We start from the raw sequence: 23490 nt of genomic DNA on the forward strand, positions 1-23490 counted from the left end.
GATCTCCGCCCGCAATCAATCACATATTATCACATCTACGGCATGATCACTCATCAAACCCGTGCTTGTCAACAAGGTCACGCCCTCTTCCTGGTTGTCTCCGCTCCACCACAATCCCTCTCGTCGTCACCCTCGACAACCTCTCTCTTCGATGTCGCCGCCTCCATCCTGCTCGTATGTTTGCCTTCTTCTGCATTCCTCCCTCGTTACTGACCAACACTTTCTAGCGTGTTTTCTGTGCCCAAAACTGAGGCCGCCGCCCAGCGAAGGCGTTCTCAAGCCCAGCCAACCCATCAACGTCCTTGAACTTGGTCTGCAGAGCCTCGCTCGACTCAGCCATGGTTAGTACCTCACCTTCCTCTTCTTTATTCCCTTCACTGACCGTGTTTTTTCAGTCGTCTGCGACTTCTTGCAGACGGGGAGCGCCAACTTGAGCTTGGACTTGGCAGTCAAGCCCCCTTCCGCTCCTTCAAATTCTTACGCGACGGCGTTTCCACGATCACGACGGCATATACGGCAGCGAAAATTTACACCACCACCACACGACACTGACCCACTCGGAGCGTAGCTCTCTTCAACTCCTCCGAGTCGTCATTGTTGTTGAAGACTATGGAGAGCGCCAACTTGAACCCTCGACCTGCTTCAGGCTACCGTGACCAACAGCTCCACCACCATGCATGTCCTTGCGCTTGGCACCGCCGCCGCCTCTGCCAGTGGCTCGTAAGTCTTCCCTCTGTTGGACTCTCCAGCGTGCTAATTTGTTTCTTTACAGACAGGCCTAGCGAACGCTGACCGTGGCTTCAAGCGGGTTGTGACTGCCCTCTGGCTCTGCATCAAGGGCTTGTTTCCCGATATCAACATCCTCCTTGCCCGTTGTTCTAAGGGGGGCCCTTTGGTGCCGGTTCAAACCAAGGTTTGTGGACTTTTACTTGCTTTCTTCACTTGGTTGATGTTCCGTCTTCAGAATCAACCCTTTGCGCTAACATTCCCTTTCGGCGGCGTCAATCTGCTGCGACCATCCCCTCCGCCAGCAGCAATGTGCGAGTCCAACGACCTCCCACTCGTATTCTTGGCCATCATGACCTGAGCTACTCTCGACAGGGATGCGAGGCATCATCACTGTTCTCGACGCAGCTGTGAGTACTTATGCCTTTCCCTTTTGATCATTTGTTCATCTTCAACAGAAACCAGCGCGCTAAGTGTCATCCCGAGTAAAGCTTTCAAGCTTTTGCTCTGCCGCTGTTGTTGGGACTGGTAAGTTTATTCAAGCCAGCTTTCTTGCCATTGTGACATCGTTTTTCCAGTTGTCTTGTCCCTGTCTATGCGGCGTCAGCACTCTGGCTTGTGAAATCATGCATCTTCTCTGGTGCTCGTGTCCGCGATGGGGGGAACCTTTGCAACACCTTGTGGGTTGATCTTCACTGCTGTATGCTCTCAGCAGCTCACCACTCGTAGCTCTGTCCGTCCCCAATACCGCTGTTGCCTGCGTCTCAACGCTCCGCCATGCCAACAAATTTGCCGGCTGCCTTGGCGAAATTTAGGGATCGCCAGACGATTACGTAAGCAGTTCGAGCCCCACCCTAGGACGAGTAATAACTGACTTTTTTTTCAGGATTTTTGACCCGCCAGAGGCACATAGCGCCTCTCGCACAGCGTTGTCAGATGCTGAGGATTTTGCCTCAGCACAGCTCGCAGTTGCCTGCCCGACTTGACCGCTTGATTTGGAGACCTCAAGCCCATTACGTAAGCGGTTCGACTCCCAAACAAAACATAATAATTAACTGACTTTTTTTCCAGGATTTTTGACCGGAGGCACATCCTGTCCCCTACCGCAACCACCTCGGATGCTGGGGCTTTTTGCCTAGCATCCCTCGCTGTTCCACGCTGATTGTACCGACACTGTCTGCATTACGTAAGCAGTTCGATCCCCCCCAAAACGTGAAAAATAATTGACTTTTTTGTTCAGGTTTTGACCTGCCGGAGGCATGTTCAGTTTCATCGGATGCTGGAGCTTGTGCTCCCACATTCCTTGTCTCCCACCTCCACTTCCTCGGTGCAGGTTATTTCCATATTTGGATTCTGCCGAGCCCGGCATCGGCCGCCGCTGATCCCATCATCAAATATTGATGGTATTCTGGTGAGCATTCTGGCTGACTTTTTCCAGCATTCAAGGCTCACTTTTTCACAGGGTTTTGCCACCGGAGGCGCACAAGCCGCCCTGGACTTCAAAGCTTTCGGCTGTGTGGTTTCCTCACAGGCCCCCCTGCCCTGCCAGTTGACCACGGGTTGATGCCATCATCACGATTTGATGGTATTTTGGTGAGCATTCTGACCCGCTTTTTTCTGATTCAAGGCTCACTTTTTTGCAGGGCCTTGCCGCCGGAGGCGCGCATGCCGCCCCCGGCCTGCAAAGTTCTCGGCTGTGTGGTGTACACACGGCCACACTTCTCTTTCATGTCCCGCCATCATCTCCTGCCTCCCGGCCGGCCCTCACTTCCTCGCGTTGACCATGGACTTCCGGCCAACACGCCGAACAACCTTCCGAGTCTGACCATCACCGAGCTACACCCTTCGCGACAACTCTCCCTCACGGCGAACACGCTCAGCCTGTTAATGCCGGCGTCATATTCCTGGTCCGGCCTTGCTGCATGCTGCCATCATCCCCTGCGATAATATTGGCCATCACATCCTTCAAGCTCGGCCTATCCTTTCCCAAACATACCACCATCATCTGGCGAGCGGCCAGCCCGGCCTGCTCTGCGTCCTACCCTTTCCGAGTCAACCGCCCACCCTCCTTGGCCATCAATTTCGATGGTCCACCCGCGTTGACGAGATGGATGGGCCGAGGGAAAGTTATCATCCGGCACCTGGTTGCCCGGCCACCTGCGTCACGTTCCCTCCCGGCCCGGACCCCTCAAGGTGGGCATCAACCGCCTGCTCGGGGAGCTGGCCCGCGTTCCCTTTCTTGCCGGCACGTCCTTTGGCTACTGTCTCCGCGGGATACATGTCTGCGTTCACTCAGCTCTTACTACAATCCCCCCCGTTCGGCCGTTGCTTTCATACCCACCGTGACAATCGACTCCAAACGTGTCATTGTGCCGAGGCGCCTTGACGCCACGGGCCGAGGGCTGTGGTTGGCGGATTAGCCTCGCGACGGCGGACTTGCTCCACCTTCCCGCGGGATAATCTCGGCCATCAACTTCCTGGGAGCCGGGCGGGCAATTTCTGGAGTTGGAGGGCAACGAGATGGTGGGCCGCGTCGTTTCCTGCCACGTTCACTCAGTCCGGACCTTCCTTCCCGACTGCCCGCCAACCTTTGCAACGACTCAGCCGTGTCACATTCTGTCACCGGCCTGCTGCCTTCAAGTTTGCGGCCGCTCCACCCTCTGGCTGCGCGTGTCACACCTCCTGCCCGCCCGACTCCTCCGCTTGCCGGCCCGCCCTTTGCCGTCGACTCCCGTCTTGCCCCTCCGGGCTTTTGCGACAGCTTCGGCAACACGTCTGGCCATCAACCAGCTGAAAGCGTGGACTTGGGCACATTTTGGCCGTTGCGCCGTTACTTTGTAAGTGCATTTTAGTGTTAAAGAGCTCAATTTTTTGCAGGTTCGAACCGCCGGAGGCCCGCGTGGAGGGAGGGCGATGAACGGAGCGTGCTTAGCGCTCTGTCGCTGTTGCGGAGGACTTGGTGTCGGAATGAATGAACCGGGCCGGGTGGATCAAACGCGTCGCGACGCGTCTTAGTAGCGCGCCTGGATGTTATCAATAGGCCAATACATGACTTTACACTGTTCTATGCCTGCCCGGAGTGCCCGAAAGTTACTCCAAAACCCTGTCTCCCCCAAACGATGCCCGAGACTGCCGTTAGACGGGTCCAAAACCTCAAATTTTCTCCCCCAGTAGGTTTAACTCGTGACTTTTTAGAGGTCCGTGCGCGAGGAAAAGAGGTATATTAGAGGGGTCCCTCGCTCGCGCGACTTGGCGAGCGAGCGCGACTTAGCGTTGGAGCGCGGCGTGCAAGCGGGGGTAACATTTGACATGTGAAATATTTGAGGGTGGAGACGCATACACACATGATCTGCGCCGCACGCGTGCTGAAGAGAGTTATACTACTGGAAGAAGGGCAGACGCACGGCATAGCGAATTGAACGTTGAAGAGAGAAAGAAGGGATAGGGCTTATGTGATCGACGCGCTGGGTCACGATGGCAATTTATACGAGTCACAGACAATGACACCATCGATAAGATCGTAATCTTGGACAAAGTGTTTCTTGTTCTTTGAACAGTGCTTCTTGTTCCTTGTGCAGTGCTTTTTGTTTTTTGTACAAGGTCTTTTGTTCTTTGTACAATTACAACTAGATGTACATTTGTTCGTCGTCAAGCCAAATAATGCCTCTTCCCAGGTCACAACCCCTTCAGGAATGCGCTCACGACTTCCCAGTATTTCTCTGTTTCGTCGATCATCGGAAGATGACCCGCGCCCGGCAATCTCGGCGAATCGACCTTGGCAGCTGGCGTAGCTTCAAGCCATTTTTCGCGCAATCCTTTCATTCCAGCTGCAACTTTACCCCCGCCATCGAGCTCGCCGGCAACAAGCAGCACTTTGGTTTTGACATCGCTGTGCAGCAAATCGACGCCGTCTTCTGAAAGCGGTTTGAGTAGGTCGTCACGACATGAGAGCGCCTGCTCCGAGCTCGAAAGCGGGGATGCTGGTGGTCGCAATCATTTTCTTGATTGTTTCTGTCCTTCCGTATCTCGAACCTCCTTGTCCACATTTGGACGGAGAAGGGAACCAGCGGTCAACAGTCACACTAGCTAGCTCCTCGATGCCTTTTGTTTTTGCAAGGGCAATACGTTCTTGCCATGCTTCCGCATTCCCTGGAGCAGTTTTGGGCCCCGTATCACATGAAATAACGCCTTCTGTGAGCGTGGGATAGAGTGCACCAAAGGCTAGAGCGGCAGCACCCCTTGCGAGACACCGATGACGCATTTGACCTTTCCTGACGGAATAAGAATGGAAATGAGATGAGCCAGATCATGTGCGAGGAGAGGGATAGTGCACGGCGCTGCGAAACAGACGACTGGCCATGACCGCGTTGAGAATGGAGGAGGATGTTGTAGGTGCCTTTGAACGGCCAATTCGGGGCTGACGGCCGGTGCAATTATGTGTGGGACAATCCATTCCCACATCCCCTCGTCCGTGAGCAATGAATTTGAGAAGGCAATCCAAGGAGCATTGGGGTGGGTGACGAGTGTTATGGCATGAATGTTGACGTTGGGCGCCAGCTCGATTGTGTGTTCAGTGCTGTCGACTGGCCATGGAACGACATCGTCAGAAGATCCGGCTATGTCCAAAGAGACCAAGAAGCGCGAGACCATGTTGTAGGTTGCGACCACTGCGGCAGCTTCAACCAGCAAATCTGCGACATCGAGATTAACACTCGATGCAAGTGGTTGGAGGTGCTGTTGTAAATCGGACATGACATCCTGCGGAACCTTCACGTGTACAGTGCTGTGGTCGGCAAAGGCCAGGGCAGCGGAATAGAGAGGGGAGAGGACATTCAGTTGAGGGGGTGGATAGTATCGCGAATGGCCCAAAGTTGAGAAGTCGTGAGGCCATGGGAACAGCCAACATGCTCATGGTGAATCCATTCGTAAGCTGCATGATTTCTTGCGGCGACTCGGATCTCGGACGTCGCCTGGACCAACTGCACATTGGCCCTCCGACTTGCGTATCACGCTGACGACTTCGCCGCTCATAACGACGACGAGGGCAGCGCGCGCGTCGCAACGACGAGCTCATTGCGCAGACCACAAATGGATCAGCCCCAAACTCACGCGCCAGTCAAGTCTCAGCAAAAGTCAATATTCATCAACTAGAGAACAACAAAAAAAACAGTAACAACTCTGCAGTAACATGAGTCTCAGAGGACAACGGACAAGAAAAGCTTACCTTGCTCCCAAAGCAAGTCCACCATTACTTCTCGCCACCCTCGAGCAAATAAATGCTCGCGCACAATCTGCAGCGACGACATCAGCTTAATCATAAAATGAGCGTCCAAACTCACGCGTCGCACAGTCAATCGCGGCCTTGTCGTCATCAGCCCCAATTTTTCCAACGGCTATCGGGGACAACGGGAAACGTCGTTGTCTGGGAAGCAGAAAGAGTATGTCAGCGCCGCCAAATCGAGTCAAAGTACTCACATAGATTCATTGCACTCCCGCACGTTCAAAGCAACAAGAACTCTGGAAATATCAGTGTTGCCGACTGGTACCGCGCTCGCGAGTGACTACTATCCCGCATCCATCTTGAATAACGGTGCTTGTCAACGCGTTGTTATCCAGACTGTCCAGGCGTGTCAGCGGAAATAAAGGGAGTCGAAGAAAAGTACTAACCGCGCAAGTGTAAGGGCAACCCCGGAGGCCTGAGATCAAGGTCCTAGCAGGGGAGGATCCAAAGGGTGAACATTGGTAAGCAAATACAAATGAAGCTGACCTAGCAGGGGAGGATCCAAAGAGAAGAAACTCTAAGGGTCCGCCTGCTAGGTAGCGGAACTATATACTGCGCTCTTGACGCGCCAAGGTTGATCGTTGCTCCGTGCAGTATGCCTGCGCCATGTCGCAGGCCAGGTCCCAGGGGGATCGCCAGGCGGGGGCGGCGATGCGCCTGACGGAGGCGGTGATGCGATCACCGGAGCCGGAACCGGAGTCGGACCGGAATCGGGATCGTCTCCGAGGGGCCGAAAGGGGAGGTTCCCCTGACATCACCCCCCCTTTGAATGCGGCGTCCCGACGCATAGACCGGAACGGAATCGAGTCGAAGGTTGCGGAGGCGATGTGCCGTGGTTTGCCAGGGTACTTACGGTAGAACTCCGCGATTTTGTCCGGGGCGAAGACGCGGTCGAAGCGGACCCACTGGTCGTGCGACGCGTCGTAGCCTTTCCATCTGACGGTAATTCAGCCGTTTATACCTCACCCTTGCGTCCAAGATCTCCTCTACTTCCCACTCCGGGACTCCGTCCTCGAGGTCCGGAGGGGGCTGGTCGTAGCCGGGGCGTCCGTCGAAGGGGTCGTCTTGGGCGAGCTCAAGCTTGACGACGGGGAAGACCGGGTGGAGCTTCGAGTAGCGCGGAGGGAGGTCGAGCTTGTAGGCACCTTTGCTGATCTCCGCGACTATCTTGAACGGACCGAGGCGGCGGTGGGAGAACTTCTCCGAGGGGCGAGTCGTCCTGATGTCAGAGGCATCCAGCCAAACACGGTCGCCAACCTTGAACTCCGGAGACGGAGTGCGTCTCCGGTCGTAGTAGCGCTTATACTCTTCCTTGGCCTTAGTGAGCGCGGCCTTGGCTTCGGCAACCCCAGTGGCAATTCGGTCGCGGAACTCGTTCACAGACTCCATAGCGGAACGGGCTCCGGGTTCAAAGCCCATGCGCGGAAGCCGTCCCGTGTCCGTCATGAAGGGGACTTGCTGCGTGGATGAGTGGACGTGGTTGTTGTAAGCGAACTCCCGGCCGGAATCAGCTCATCCCAGTCGTCCTGCTGATAGTTGGTGAAGATCCGCAGGTACTGCTCCAACTCCTGGTTGACGCGCTCTGTCTGACCGTCCGTTTGCGGATGATACGCGGTGGACGTGGCTGGCTTGATGCCGATTAGACGCCAGAGTTCTCGGGTGAAGTCCGCGATGAACTGTGAGCCACGGTCGGAGACGTACTTCTCCGGAGTCCCGTGATGGCGCCAGACATTCCGGTAGTAGAGGCGGGCTGCTCCTACTGCATCGACCGTGGTATGGCACTCGGAGAAGTGGGCTCGCTTCCCAAGGGTGTCCACGACGACCATGATCGCGTCGTACCCATGGGCCTCGGGAGCTCGACAATGAAGTCGACGGAGACGGTATGCCAGCGCTCGGGGTGTTTCCGTCGGGTGTAGCTCTCCGTGGGGCAGTCTCCGGAGCGCCTTGGTGCGACAGCACAAGTCACAGGTCGCTACATACCGGCCGATATGGCGAGACATCTGAGGCCACCAGTAGTTCCGGGAGACCAACTCCAAGGTCTTGAAGCGACCGGCATGTCCGGCGACTCGAGTGTCATGGCAGAGCTCGATGATGCGCCTCCGGAGGTCCTTGTCCTTGGGCACGACAATCTTCCCACGGAAGTGGAGAAGACCACCGGAGACGGCCCACTCGTCGGAGCGTGAGGAGCGGGGGCCTCGAGCTTGACCTTGGACCTTTAGGAGTTGCCGGGCCGCTAGTGCGACGGGCTCCTCCAGGTCAGGCTCACCGGAGAGGGCATCGCGAATGTCGCGAAGAAGTTCGGAACCGGGACCGGAAACGGAAACACCCTCGAGTGCGCGGACGTGGAAGAGTTCGGGCCGCAGAAGGACGACGCCGGAGTTGTCGGAATCGATTCCGTGGTCGGGTCTCCGAGAGAGGGCGTCAGGTCGGCCCATGTCGCGACCGGGCTTGTGGTGCAGCGTGAAGTCGAACCGGGAGAGGTAGAGGGACCAGCGGGCCTGTCTCCGGTTGAGGTGCTGCGTCTTCCTGAAGTACTCCAAATTCTTATGGTCAGTCCAAATCTCGACGGGATGCGCGGCACCCTCGAGGAAGTGTCTATACTCCTCGAGTGCGCGGATGATCGCGAGCATCTCCTTGTCGTGGATTTCGTAGTTGCGCTGGACATCATTTAAGCTTTTGGAATAGAATGCTACAGGGTGCCACTTCCCGTCCGGGGCGGATTGTGAAAGAACCGCCCCGTCGCATAATCAGAGCTGTCCGCCTCGAGTCGGAAAGGCCGTGCGTCGTCCGGAATCGCCAGGACCGGTTCCGAGGTGACCGCGTCCTTGATCGCTTGGAACGCGGAGGCCTCCGCGTCGCCCCAAGTCCATTGCTGGTCCTTCTTGGTGAGCGCAAAGAGAGGACGCGAGGGCCGAGAAGTCGCGAATGAACCTGCGGTAGAAATTAGCGAACCCAAGGAACTGCTGAACATCCTTCTTGTTTTCCGGAGTCGGCCAGGCGGAGACGCCTGCGACCTTGACGGGGTCCATTTCGACGTGGTTGTGGGAGATGATGACTCCGAGGTATTCGATTGACGATTTTTCGAAGTCACACTTCTCCGCTCGGAGGTACAACTTATGCTCTCGGAGTCGGCGCAAGACCTCCTGGACGATCTGTCGGTGTTTCCGGAGGTCGGAATGGGCGATCAGGATGTCGTCCAGGTAGATCATGACGTCTCCGGAAAGGATGAGGTCCTGGAAAATGTCATTCATCATCGTTTGGAACGTCGCGGGAGAGTTTGTCAGGCCGAAATACATCACCAAGGGCTCGAACAGGCCTCGGTTAGTCCGGAAAGCTGCCTTCCACTCGTCACCTTCTTTGATCCGGACGTTGTTGAAGCCCCAACGAACGTCGAGTTTGGTGAAGTAACGAGCGCCTTTGAGCCGGTTGATGAGGTCGTTGATCAGCGGAAGGGGGTACCGGTTTTTGACGGTCATCGCGTTGAGGGCCCGATAGTCCTGGACAAAGCGGAGTCCGCCGTCCTTCTTCTTGACGAAGAAGACCGGAGACGCCATCGGAGACTTGGAGGGGCGAATCCGGCCCGTCGACAGCCCTTCCTCGATGAACGCGTCGAGCTCGCGTTGCTCAAGGGGCGAGATGGGGTACACCTTGCAGTTGGCCGGCTTAGCGTCGGGGACGAGTTCGATGGCGTGGTCCCAGGTTCTCCGTTCCGGGAGCGTGTCGAAAGACTCCTTGTTGAAGACGTCCTGGAACTCTTTAGCCCAGCCCGGGATCTCGGAGGGCGGGGGAGCGGAGTTCCTGGCGAAGGCTTCAGCCAGGCGCTGCGAGACAGTACTGCCAGCGCGTATCTCCTCCGAGGGACGGAACGAGGTGTAGAAGATGCGGTCACCATCTTCAAGCTGACCATCGTCATCGTCGTCGTCAGAGTCCCGGCGTCAGATCAGGCAGGCCGGAGTCGTCGCCGGAAACGGAATCGTCTCCGCTCATCAGACCCAGAAAGGTCCATGGCGCAGACCAGGGGAACGGGCCGGAGCGGAGTCGCTTCTGGAGCAGCCGGAGTCGCCGTAGCTCAGTCCGTTCAACCGTTCTTCCTCGCGGCAAGTGGAGCAGCCGCGGGGCACCCGTCATCTTGACCTCCTTGGTTTCCCAATCGATCTCTGGGTTATGCTTCCGCAGCCAAGAGTACCCCAGGATGAGGTCTTGTTTACCGAGATGGGTGACGGCGAGTTGAACGCGCTCGGAATGGCCTTTGTAGCGTAGGACCAAGTCCGCGATCTGGTTGATGGAGCCAGCATCATTCGGAGTGCCATCGACGTTGAAGACCGGAATCGGCTGCGCCAGGGTGCGGACCGGAATGCCATTCCGGCGACGTAGTTCGTGTCGATGAAGTCGGAGGTGGCACCACAGTCAACAAGCCCAGAAAGGGAGAGCTTCAACGCACTGGTGGTGGACTCTAGCTCCAACGGGAGGTGGAGGGAGTTTACTCCAGGGGAGGCAGCGACAGTGTACTGCTTGGGCAATTTCTTTTCCCAGGCAGTGAGGCGGCGAAGGACGACAACCGGAGTCGCGGGCGGAGTCGGAGACGGAGTCGAAATGGGGGCAGGGGAGGGTATGTCTTTCGTTTCAGGCTCGTTGTAGGGCAAAGGAATTGATTCGTCATACAAACAAGCGAAACGATTTATGGACGCCGAACGAGGGCACACCAGTCACTCGTCGCGGGGACAAAATCCTCTCCGGCCATCGACTCCGCAGCTGTCTCCGGCAGCGCAGCTGTGTCCGAGTAGCGGGCGATCAACTCCGCTAACATCTCGTCACCGAGTTGTTGGATCACCTCGTCGAGGATGTCCATTGAGCGGACGTCCGCGGGGAGGGGCAATCCCGGGCGAGATGGTTTGGGTCGCCGCACCTGAAGCAGGCGCGACGAGGGGCACCCCGAGCCCTAGTGCGATCCAACTCCATGGGGACGGGAGCTGGAGGCGCCGGAGCGGGGCGCGGGCCGCGGGTGGCACGACCGGAGCCACTGGGCGGAAAGGGGCCGGAGCCGGGATGCGGTTGACCGGAAACGGAGTCCGAATCAAACCGCCAGGCGTCTTGGGGGCGGCTGACTTGATCAGCTTGGCCCGGACCAGGGCCTCGTATTGACGGAAGGCCCGGGTGCGCCAGCTAAGGTAGTCCCGGAGGTCCGGGGGTCGTTCGAGGACGTGATTCCGTTGTTGATCAAGGGGTCAAGTCCGTGGCGGAACTTGGTCACCTTGACCAACGCGTCTTCGAATCCGGCGAGGTCCATCAGGTCCTCGAAGTCGTCGGTGTACTGGTAGACATCCTTTGTGCCCATGTGATAGGCGGAAGTCTCCAGTTTGGAGAGAGCATGATCTTGCTCGTTCTCCTCGACGAACCGGAGTCGAAACTCGGAAACGAACGAGCCCCAGGACGGAAACGGAAACGGGGCTTTGCTTCCGTGGCGCTCCGCCCATTGCTGAGCGGGTCCTTCTGCCATAAACGACATGGCATAGCGGACGGCCTTTTCCTCACTCGCCTCTCCGTTGACCACAAAGGCCTCAGGGGCAAGGCGGGCGAGGCGCGGTGCGGACCGCGGAAAAGGCGGCGGCCGCGTTTCCGATCGCCGTTGAAGGTGAACGGAGGGTTTGGTCGCAAGACCAATTTTGAGGCGAGGTTGATGTCGCCAAAGAGGGCTTCGGAATCGCCCTGAGCCGGAGTCGGAGTCGGAATCGACGTCTCCGGGGGTGGTGTTGTTTGGGGTCCGCCAGCAGTATTAGCGGCGGCAGCGGCAGCGGAAGCCTGGGTGGTGAGAAAAGTAAGGGCCTCAGTTAGGCGGTCGATTTTCGCCTCGAGTGCATCCAGCCGAGTGTCAGCGTCAGGAGTAGCTCCGGAAGGCATGACAGGTGCGGGGACGACAGGAGTGACAGAGGAGGAGGGGACAAGTGGTAGGGGCGGTGACGAGGGCGGAACGGACTCGTATTCCGAGCCTGAGTCAGCGCCCGAACCTAGCAATCTTGTCCGGTTGATCCCGTAGAGAGTTTCTTCTGCTGTAAGGGCAACCCCGGAGGCCTGAGATCAAGGTCCTAGCAGGGGAGGATCCAAAGGGTGAACATTGGTAAGCAAATACAAATGAAGCTGACCTAGCAGGGGAGGATCCAAAGAGAAGAAACTCTAAGGGTCCGCCTGCTAGGTAGCGGAACTATATACTGCGCTCTTGACGCGCCAAGGTTGATCGTTGCTCCGTGCAGTATGCCTGCGCCATGTCGCAGGCCAGGTCCCAGGGGATCGCCAGGCGGGGGCGGCGATGCGCCTGACGGAGGCGGTGATGCGATCACCGGAGCCGGAACCGGAGTCGGACCGGAATCGGGATCGTCTCCGAGGGGCCGAAAGGGAGGTTCCCCTGACAGCAAGTACAAAGCTGCCCTCTACTAAACACGAATAGACGCAAGCTGTTCCGCGGGTGACGCAGCCAAACTCTCGTTTGAGACGAGTAGTACCCGCCGATAAAGGATACAAACCGTAGCAGACTCCCATTTAAACATGTCAGCGAGAACGGAGTCAACGACAAAGTACTTACCACGCAACTGGGCCCGGTCAGATTACCGGGTCGAGCGCCGAGACTGACATCACAGTTCGATGCAGGCGCAGAGGAATGGGTTGAAGGACGGCAGTAGAGCTGGTAGAAGAGTCAGAGTTGAAGCAAATGAAGTCTAAATAGTAGATGCTTACTTGGGCCGTGGCAGCGTTGAAGTTGCCGACGCAAAGCGCTGGACGAGGCAGCAGCCTCAATGGCCCGCAAACATATGGAGCCGCCAGAAAGCAAGCCGCGGTGGTCAGCCAAGACGGCGAGTTCGGCCCGGGTTAGCTTGTTCCTTCGGGCTCGCAACAAGCCAGCGTTCGCGACCAGCTCGGGAAAAACGCGTCAAGGCGGGCGCGTGTTGGTGGTTAGAAGAAGGTACAGCCTCAAGCAGGCACGTGCTCGTTGACAGCGGCCTTTTGCCGTCATCTTCCACCCGCCCGGGCTCGAAACGGCCCTCTGTCGTGCTCTCAAACTCACAACGGACTCTTTCGCTGCCGCGAACGGCGACACACACTCAGCATCTATCTACGTCGGCACTATCTCAGGCTAACTCGCCACTCTTGGGCATATCTCGCAAGTCCGACGCCAACTCCCAAGTCACCACTGCCCACCAAACAAGCCGCATTGCCGCCAGCTATGACCCAAGTCACCAAATCGCCGGCTTCGTCTCCCGCGTTCAATGCCGCTCTTCCACGCCAAGGTCTATCTTGCCCTGAATATCACAGTAAGTCTTTGCAAATAGTCTCCAGCTGCGGCGAAAATGCTTACGCTGACGACTATACTCCAAACCCGCCGTACCGACGTATCTCACCAAAGCCCCAAGCTGCTTCATCGCCGGCAATTAGCAGAGCCAGCCCGACTGCGCCAATTCTGGCCGAAGAGACCTATAACGAGTTAATGGTCCAAGACACAAGCCTAAATCGCCATAACACGTACTTGGGCAGTCAAAAATGGCCTCTTTGAACCCCGCAACGACTCCCAAAGCAACCGTAAATCGCGCCAAAACTGCAGTCAGGTCAGTACAAGCAGAACGGCAGGAATTGAAACGCGATAACGGCCCCTTCTCTCAGCGTTCAAGTTGGCGGGTAGCTCTGGCGAAAACTAACGTGTGCTGCGAACACTACAACAAGGTCAGCAAAACTCGTGAGTGAGCGAGATGAAGCGAACGAGCTGGATAAATGGGATGGGAGAGTCGGCGGGAATGCGGTCTGGGGAACGGTAAGCATGCTCAGCTACTTGAACGAGAGAAAAAGCGCGCTCACCTATTGTCAGTGCACAGTTTCGCCTCCAACGCGCAAGGCCATGCGCTAACACCCGTCGTCGACGATGCCCAAACAAACTACAAGATTGTCAGCAGGACGGTGGGAAATGAGTGAAGGGAATCAAACAAGGGTGGTCGGCGGGATATGGGAGTCGACCACAACTAGAGAACGGTAAGCAGGATACACAACGATGGGGGGAAACTGTACTTGCAAAACCAACGACACGCGCCACCGTCTGCAAACTCTAAGAGCGTCAGCACAACGTTGCAGGGACGCGAGCAAGTGAGGCGAATTAGGATAATCTGGGGAACGGTAAGCGTGCTCAATGACGACGAGAGGATGATTTACTGACTGTTCAGAAGAGAACAGCGATGAATCGAAGGCTGAGTGGAACATGTGAGGAATGGGGTTGGGATTGGAAAGGGACGAGCAATGACACGTGAGGTTGACAATCGAAGATGGTGGGAGGAAAGAAAGAGGGGGTTGCGCAACAGTTGAAGGCCACGGCCTTATATACTCTTAGCGAGTGGGGCTTCCATAACGTACACCGCCCGGGCTGGACAGTGTCGTTATCGTTGCAATGATCATTTCTGGAATGGATGAAATGTCAGTCTAGAATGCGTAAGCGAGCTATTTTGAAACGTGGGCTAGCTAGGGAAAGTACTTGCGAGTATCTCTGAGGCAGAATGTGAATAGATTAAGCACAGAATGGGTGCTCAACTCATGAAATAACAAACCAGGGATCGAGTCGAAACTGGGTTGGGAGAGAGCCTTGCGAGACCCCAATAGACGCGGCACAACCTACAACACGGCTATACCTGTCAAATGGAGTCGTTGCAGTGCTTCGATCGCCCGCCCGTGCTTGGTAACACGGGAATCAGCACTGCGGCGGCAATATTTGGCCAAGATCGTACGTTGACGACGACTAGTGAACAATCAGGCAACTGTTCAGGGAAATGAAACTTCATTCCCACCTTCCGGCACATTTAATCGGGCAATATGGGCCACACTTGCTGCAGCGATGCAAAATCTGGATATTGCAGTTGCGACGCAAACAGTTGTGCATCGCAAGGGCTGATAAGGCTCGGATATAGGTGGTAGACCAGGACTTCATAATCTCTTAAAATTGTCTGATTTGACCCCAGTCAAAATGTGTGAGGCTCGATGATTCCGAGGTGTACCGGGGGGATTACCTGATTTGGATTCAGGTGTGAGTGGTGATGGCGATAGAAAGTTGAGCGGCGAGAGGTAACGCGTCCCAGAGAAAATCTGGCATATGGCGCGTCGAAAACGCGTTGTTTTCGCCAGATTATTGGTGTCAAACTTGTTCAAAAAGGAAAATAAAGGCTGCTATGCAAAAGCAAAAGCGTTGAACGCGTCAGCAACAAGGGTGAAAGGCCAGCAGCCACCTGAGCAAGGAGACCATACTTTCTGACTGAGTCGGGTAAAGATCGCGCACACCCCCGCCTGTCACCTGTTGCCATTCATATCTGCCGCTTCCTTTCTGTGGTATGGTAACGAGACCCTGAGTGCTCCCTGAAACGCCGCCCGAGCTCCATTGGCGGTGCTCGCTTCAGCTCGCTTCCCTGACCCTGGCCGCGACCACCGGACGATGCCGGAAAGGCCAAAATAACTCCGCGGTAACTTGGCGCGCGCCACCATGGGCTCTACTACTCCCACCAACTTTGGAGTGGACTTGCGATGGAAATGCGTACCCTCTCACGACTGGCCCGTATCTACTCACGGTCATGGTGATGCTCGCCGCTTCACGGGCAAGCCGCCCGACGGCTCACAACGATCTCCGCCCGCAATCAATCACATATTATCACATCTACGGCATGATCACTCATCAAACCCGTGCTTGTCAACAAGGTCACGCCCTCTTCCTGGTTGTCTCCGCTCCACCACAATCCCTCTCGTCGTCACCCTCGACAACCTCTCTCTTCGATGTCGCCGCCTCCATCCTGCTCGTATGTTTGCCTTCTTCTGCATTCCTCCCTCGTTACTGACCAACACTTTCTAGCGTGTTTTCTGTGCCCAAAACTGAGGCCGCCGCCCAGCGAAGGCGTTCTCAAGCCCAGCCAACCCATCAACGTCCTTGAACTTGGTCTGCAGAGCCTCGCTCGACTCAGCCATGGTTAGTACCTCACCTTCCTCTTCTTTATTCCCTTCACTGACCGTGTTTTTTCAGTCGTCTGCGACTTCTTGCAGACGGGGAGCGCCAACTTGAGCTTGGACTTGGCAGTCAAGCCCCCTTCCGCTCCTTCAAATTCTTACGCGGCGACGTTTCCACGATCACGACGGCATATACGGCAGCGAAAATTTACACCACCACCACACGACACTGACCCACTCGGAGCGTAGCTCTCTTCAACTCCTCCGAGTCGTCATTGTTGTTGAAGACTATGGAGAGCGCCAACTTGAACCCTCGACCTGCTTCAGGCTACCGTGACCAACAGCTCCACCACCATGCATGTCCTTGCGCTTGGCACCGCCGCCGCCTCTGCCAGTGGCTCGTAAGTCTTCCCTCTGTTGGACTCTCCAGCGTGCTAATTTGTTTCTTTACAGACAGGCCTAGCGAACGCTGACCGTGGCTTCAAGCGGGTTGTGACTGCCCTCTGGCTCTGCATCAAGGGCTTGTTTCCCGATATCAACATCCTCCTTGCCCGTTGTTCTAAGGCGGGGCCCTTTGGTGCCGGTTCAAACCAAGGTTTGTGGACTTTTACTTGCTTTCTTCACTTGGTTGATGTTCCGTCTTCAGAATCAACCCTTTGCGCTAACATTCCCTTTCGGCGGCGTCAATCTGCTGCGACCATCCCCTCCGCCAGCAGCAATGTGCGAGTCCAACGACCTCCCACTCGTATTCTTGGCCATCATGACCTGAGCTACTCTCGACAGGGATGCGAGGCATCATCACTGTTCTCGACGCAGCTGTGAGTACTTATGCCTTTCCCTTTTGATCATTTGTTCATCTTCAACAGAAACCAGCGCGCTAAGTGTCATCCCGAGTAAAGCTTTCAAGCTTTTGCTCTGCCGCTGTTGTTGGGACTGGTAAGTTTATTCAAGCCAGCTTTCTTGCCATTGTGACATCGTTTTTCCAGTTGTCTTGTCCCTGTCTATGCGGCGTCAGCACTCTGGCTTGTGAAATCATGCATCTTCTCTGGTGCTCGTGTCCGCGATGGGGGGAACCTTTGCAACACCTTGTGGGTTGATCTTCACTGCTGTATGCTCTCAGCAGCTCACCACTCGTAGCTCTGTCCGTCCCCAATACCGCTGTTGCCTGCGTCTCAACGCTCCGCCATGCCAACAAATTTGCCGGCTGCCTTGGCGAAATTTAGGGATCGCCAGACGATTACGTAAGCAGTTCGAGCCCCACCCTAGGACGAGTAATAACTGACTTTTTTTTCAGGATTTTTGACCCGCCAGAGGCACATAGCGCCTCTCGCACAGCGTTGTCAGATGCTGAGGATTTTGCCTCAGCACAGCTCGCAGTTGCCTGCCGACTTGACCGCTTGATTTGGAGACCTCAAGCCCATTACGTAAGCGGTTCGACTCCCAAACAAAACATAATAATTAACTGACTTTTTTTCCAGGATTTTGACCCGCCGGAGGCACATCCTGTCCCTACCGCAACCACCTCGGATGCTGGGGCTTTTTGCCTAGCATCCCTCGCTGTTCCACGCTGATTGTACCGACACTGTCTGCATTACGTAAGCAGTTCGATCCCCGCCAAAGCGTGAAAAATAATTGACTTTTTTGTTCAGGTTTTGACCTGCCGGAGGCATGTTCAGTTTCATCGGATGCTGGAGCTTGTGCTCCCACATTCCTTGTCTCCCACCTCCACTTCCTCGGTGCAGGTTATTTCCATATTTGGATTCTGCCGAGCCCGGCATCGGCCGCCGCTGATCCCATCATCAAATATTGATGGTATTCTGGTGAGCATTCTGGCTGACTTTTTCCAGCATTCAAGGCTCACTTTTTTCACAGGGTTTTGCCACCGGAGGCGCACAAGCCGCCCTGGACTTCAAAGCTTTCGGCTGTGTGGTTTCCTCACAGGCCCCCCTGCCCTGCCAGTTGACCACGGGTTGATGCCATCATCACGATTTGATGGTATTTTGGTGAGCATTCTGACCCGCTTTTTTCTGATTCAAGGCTCACTTTTTTGCAGGGCCTTGCCGCCGGAGGCGCGCATGCCGCCCCCGGCCTGCAAAGTTCTCGGCTGTGTGGTGTACACACGGCCACACTTCTCTTTCATGTCCCGCCATCATCTCCTGCCTCCCGGCCGGCCCTCACTTCCTCGCGTTGACCATGGACTTCCGGCCAACACGCCGAACAACCTTCCGAGTCTGACCATCACCGAGCTACACCCTTCGCGACAACTCTCCCTCACGGCGAACACGCTCAGCCTGTTAATGCCGGCGTCATATTCCTGGTCCGGCCTTGCTGCATGCTGCCATCATCCCCTGCGATAATATTGGCCATCACATCCTTCAAGCTCGGCCTATCCTTTCCCAAACATACCACCATCATCTGGCGAGCGGCCAGCCGGCCTGCTCTGCGTCCTACCCTTTCCGAGTCAACCGCCCACCCTCCTTGGCCATCAATTTCGATGGTCCACCCGGCGTTGACGAGATGGATGGGCCGAGGGAAAGTTATCATCCGGCACCTGGTTGCCCGGCCACCTGCGTCACGTTCCCTCCCGGCCCGGACCCCTCAAGGTGGGCATCAACCGCCTGCTCGGGGAGCTGGCCCGCGTTCCCTTTCTTGCCGGCACGTCCTTTGGCTACTGTCTCCGCGGGATACATGTCTGCGTTCACTCAGCTCTTACTACAATCCCCCCCGTTCGGCCGTTGCTTTCATACCCACCGTGACAATCGACTCCAAACGTGTCATTGTGCCGAGGCGCCTTGACGCCACGGGCCGAGGGCTGTGGTTGGCGGATTAGCCTCGCGACGGCGGACTTGCTCCACCTTCCCGCGGGATAATCTCGGCCATCAACTTCCTGGGACGCCGCGGGCGGGCAATTTCTGGAGTTGGAGGGCAACGAGATGGTGGCCGCGTCGTTTCCTGCCACGTTCACTCAGTCCGGACCTTCCTTCCCGACTGCCCGCCAACCTTTGCAACGACTCAGCCGTGTCACATTCTGTCACCGGCCTGCTGCCTTCAAGTTTGCGGCCGCTCCACCCTCTGGCTGCGCGTGTCACACCTCCTGCCCGCCCGACTCCTCCGCTTGCCGGCCCGCCCTTTGCCGTCGACTCCCGTCTTGCCCCTCCGGTTCTTTGCGACAGCTTCGGCAACACGTCTGGCCATCAACCAGCTGAAAGCGTGGACTTGGGCACATTTTGGCCGTTGCGCCGTTACTTTGTAAGTGCATTTTAGTGTTAAAGAGCTCAATTTTTTTGCAGGTTCGAACCGCCGGAGGCCCGCGTGAGGGAGGGCGATGAACGGAGCGTGCTTAGCGCTCTGTCGCTGTTGCGGAGGACTTGGTGTCGGAATGAATGAACCGGGCCGGGTGGATCAAACGCGCGCCGCGACGCGTCTTAGTAGCGCCTGGATGTTATCAATAGGCCAATACATGACTTTACACTGTTCTATGCCTGCCCGGAGTGCCCGAAAGTTACTCCAAAACCCTGTCTCCCCCAAACGATGCCCGAGACTGCCGTTAGACGGGTCCAAAACCTCAAATTTTCTCCCCCAGTAGGTTTAACTCGTGACTTTTTAGAGGTCCGTGCGCGAGGAAAAGAGGTATATTAGAGGGGTCCCTCGCTCGCGCGACTTGGCGAGCGAGCGCGACTTAGCGTTGGAGCGCGGCGTGCAAGCGGGGGTAACATTTGACATGTGAAATATTTGAGGGTGGAGACGCATACACACATGATCTGCGCTGCACGCGTGCTGAAGAGAGTTATACTACTAGAAGAAGGGCAGACGCACGGCATAGCGAATTGAACGTTGAAGAGAGAAAGAAGGGATAGGGCTTATGTGATCGACGCGCTGGGTCACGATGGCAATTTATACGAGTCACAGACAATGACACCATCGATAAGATCGTAATCTTGGACAAAGTGTTTCTTGTTCTTTGAACAGTGCTTCTTGTTCCTTGTGCAGTGCTTTTTGTTTTTTGTACAAGGTCTTTTGTTCTTTGTACAATTACAACTAGATGTACATTTGTTCGTCGTCAAGCCAAATAATGCCTCTTCCCAGGTCACAACCCCTTCAGGAATGCGCTCACGACTTCCCAGTATTTCTCTGTTTCGGTCGATCATCGGAAGATGACCCGCCCGGCAATCTCGGCGGGTCGACCTTGGCAGCTGGCGTAGCTTCAAGCCATTTTTCGCGCAATCCTTTCATTCCAGCTGCAACTTTACCCCCGCCATCGAGCTCGCCGGCAACAAGCAGCACTTTGGTTTTGACATCGCTGTGCAGCAAATCGACGCCGTCTTCTGAAAGCGGTTTGAGTAGGTCGTCACGACATGAGAGCGCCTGCTCCGAGCTCGAAAGCGGGGATGCTGGTGGTCGCAATCATTTTCTTGATTGTTTCTGTCCTTCCGTATCTCGAACCTCCTTGTCCACATTTGGACGGAGAAGGGAACCAGCGGTCAACAGTCACACTAGCTAGCTCCTCGATGCCTTTTGTTTTTGCAAGGGCAATACGTTCTTGCCATGCTTCCGCATTCCCTGGAGCAGTTTTGGGCCCCGTATCACATGAAATAACGCCTTCTGTGAGCGTGGGATAGAGTGCACCAAAGGCTAGAGCGGCAGCACCCCTTGCGAGACACCGATGACGCATTTGACCCTTTTCCTGACGGAATAAGAATGGAAATGAGATGAGCCAGATCATGTGCGAGGAGAGGGATAGTGCACGGCGCTGCCGAAACAGACGACTGGCCATGACCGCGTTGAGAATGGAGGAGGATGTTGTAGGTGCCTTTGAACGGCCAATTCGGGGCTGACGAAGCCGGTGCAATTATGTGGGACAATCCATTCCCACATCCCCTCGTCCGTGAGCAATGAATTTGAGAAGGCAATCCAAGGAGCATTGGGGTGGGTGACGAGTGTTATGGCATGAATGTTGACGTTGGGCGCCAGCTCGATTGTGTGTTCAGTGCTGTCGACTGGCCATGGAACGACATCGTCAGAAGATCCGGCTATGTCCAAAGAGACCAAGAAGGCGAGACCATGTTGTAGGTTGCGACCACTGCGGCAGCTTCAACCAGCAAATCTGCGACATCGAGATTAACACTCGATGCAAGTGGTTGGAGGTGCTGTTGTAAATCGGACATGACATCCTGCGGAACCTTCACGTGTACAGTGCTGTGGTCGGCAAAGGCCAGGGCAGCGGAATAGAGAGGGGAGAGGACATTCAGTTGAGGGGGGTGGATAGTATCGCGAATGGCCCAAAGTTGAGAAGTCGTGAGGCCATGGGAACGGCCAACATGCTCATGGTGAATCCATTCGTAAGCTGCATGATTTCTTGCGGCGACTCGGATCTCGGACGTCGCCTGGACCAACTGCACATTGGCCCTCCGACTTGCGTATCACGCTGACGACTTCGCCGCTCATAACGACGACGAGGGCAGCGCGCACGTCGCAACGACGAGCTCATTGCGCAGACCACAAATGGATCAGCCCCAAACTCACGCGCCAGTCAAGTCTCAGCAAAAGTCAATATTCATCAACTAGAGAACAACAAAAAAAACAGTAACAACTCTGCAGTAACATGAGTCTCAGAGGACAACGGACAAGAAAAGCTTACCTTGCTCCCAAAGCAAGTCCACCATTACTTCTCGCCACCCTCGAGCAAATAAATGCTCGCGCACAATCTGCAGCGACGACATCAGCTTAATCATAAAATGAGCGTCCAAACTCACCGTCGCACAGTCAATCGCGGCCTTGTCGTCATCAGCCCCAATTTTTCCAACGGCTATCGGGGACAACGGAAAAGCGCGTTGTCTGGGAAGCAGAAAGAGTATGTCAGCGCCGCCAAATCGAGTCAAAGTACTCACATAGATTCATTGCACTCCCACGTTCAAAGCAACAAGAACTCTGGAAATATCAGTGTTGCCGACTGGTACCGCTCGCGAGTGACTACTATCCCGCATCCATCTTGAATAACGGTGCTTGTCAACGTTGTTATCCAGACTGTCCAGGCGTGTCAGCGGAAATAAAGGGAGTCGAAGAAAAGTACTAACGCGCAAGTACAAAGCTGCCCTCTACTAAACACGAATAGACGCAAGCTGTTCCGGGTGGCGCAGCCAAACTCTCGTTTGAGACCAGTAGTACCCGCCGATAAAGGATACAAACCGTAGCAGACTCCCATTTAAACATGTCAGCGAGAACGGAGTCAACGACAAAGTACTTACCGCGCAACTGGGCCCGGTCAGATTACCGGGTCGAAGCGCCGAGACTGACATCACAGTTCGATGCAGGCGCAGAGGAATGGGTTGAAGGACGGCAGTAGAGCTGGTAGAAGAGTCAGAGTTGAAGCAAATGAAGTCTAAATAGTAGATGCTTACTTGGGCCGTGGCAGCGTTGAAGTTGCCGACGCAAGCGCTGGGACGAGGCAGCAGCCTCAATGGCCCGCAAACATATGGAGCCGCCAGAAAGCAAGCCGCGGTGGTCAGCCAAGACGGCGAGTTCGGCCCGGGTTAGCTTGTTCCCTGGGCTCGCAACAAGCCAGCGTTCGCGACCAGCTCGGGAAACAGCGTCAAGGCGGGCGCGTGTTGGTGGTTAGAAGAAGGTACAGCCTCAAGCAGGCACGTGCTCGTTGACAGCGGCCTTTTGCCGTCATCTTCCACCCGCCCGGGCTCGAAACGGCCCTCTGTCGTGCTCTCAAACTCACAACGGACTCTTTCGCTGCCGCGAACGGCGAGCACACTCAGCATCTATCGTCGGCACTATCTCAGGCTAACTCGCCACTCTTGGGCATATCTCGCAAGTCCGACGCCAACTCCCAAGTCACCACTGCCCACCAAACAAGCCGCATTGCCGCCAGCTATGACCCAAGTCACCAAATCGCCGGCTTCGTCTCCCGCGTTCAATGCCGCTCTTCCACGCCAAGGTCTATCTTGCCCTGAATATCACAGTAAGTCTTTGCAAATAGTCTCCAGCTGCGAGCGAAAATGCTTACGCTGACGACTATACTCCAAACCCGCCGTACCGACGTATCTCACCAAAGCCCCAAGCTGCTTCATCGCCGGCAATTAGCAGAGCCAGCCCGACTGCGCCAATTCTGGCCGAAGAGACCTATAACGAGTTAATGGTCCAAGACACAAGCCTAAATCGCCATAACACGTACTTGGGCAGTCAAAAATGGCCTCTTTGAACCCCGCAACGACTCCAAAGCAACCGTAAATCGCGCCAAAACTGCAGTCAGGTCAGTACAAGCAGAACGGCAGGAATTGAACGCGCGATAACGGCCCCTTCTCTCAGCGCGTTCAAGTTGGCGGGTAGCTCTGGCGAAAACTAACGTGTGCTGCGAACACTACAACAAGGTCAGCAAAACTCGTGAGTGAGCGAGATGAAGCGAACGAGCTGGATAAATGGGATGGGAGAGTCGGCGGGAATGCGGTCTGGGGAACGGTAAGCATGCTCAGCTACTTGAACGAGAGAAAAAGCGCGCTCACCTATTGTCAGTGCACAGT

The 23490-nt window shown here is 55.8% G+C and overlaps 3 protein-coding genes across 3 annotated transcripts; all 3 read right to left on the reverse strand.

Moving 5' to 3' along the window:
• Positions 1 to 4401: 4401 nt before the first annotated feature.
• On the reverse strand, positions 4402 to 5478 carry MIND_01100700 (Carboxymuconolactone decarboxylase; the record flags this gene model as incomplete). Its single annotated transcript, XM_037367575.1, has 3 exons — positions 4402 to 4706; positions 4759 to 4964; positions 5003 to 5478. The coding sequence occupies 3 exons, from the start codon at positions 5476 to 5478 to the stop codon at positions 4402 to 4404; spliced, it is 987 nt and encodes a 328-aa protein (XP_037216969.1).
• A 14596-nt stretch (positions 5479 to 20074) lies between these two features.
• Positions 20075 to 20886, reverse strand: MIND_01100800 (AB hydrolase-1 domain-containing protein; the record flags this gene model as incomplete). The annotated part of the gene is made up of 3 exons (XM_037367576.1): positions 20075 to 20355; positions 20408 to 20613; positions 20654 to 20886. The coding sequence occupies 3 exons, from the start codon at positions 20884 to 20886 to the stop codon at positions 20075 to 20077; spliced, it is 720 nt and encodes a 239-aa protein (XP_037216970.1).
• A 108-nt stretch (positions 20887 to 20994) lies between these two features.
• On the reverse strand, positions 20995 to 21409 carry MIND_01100900 (AB hydrolase-1 domain-containing protein; the record flags this gene model as incomplete). The annotated part of the gene is made up of 2 exons (XM_037367577.1): positions 20995 to 21348; positions 21395 to 21409. 2 exons carry the CDS (start codon positions 21407 to 21409, stop codon positions 20995 to 20997), a joined length of 369 nt encoding a protein of 122 aa, XP_037216971.1.
• Positions 21410 to 23490: the final 2081 nt, after the last annotated feature.

The sequence above is a fragment of the Mycena indigotica genome (genome assembly GCF_014461135.1).
Source record: "Mycena indigotica strain 171206Taipei chromosome Unknown Mind.scaff0009, whole genome shotgun sequence".
Taxonomy (NCBI): Eukaryota; Fungi; Basidiomycota; class Agaricomycetes; order Agaricales; family Mycenaceae; genus Mycena; species Mycena indigotica.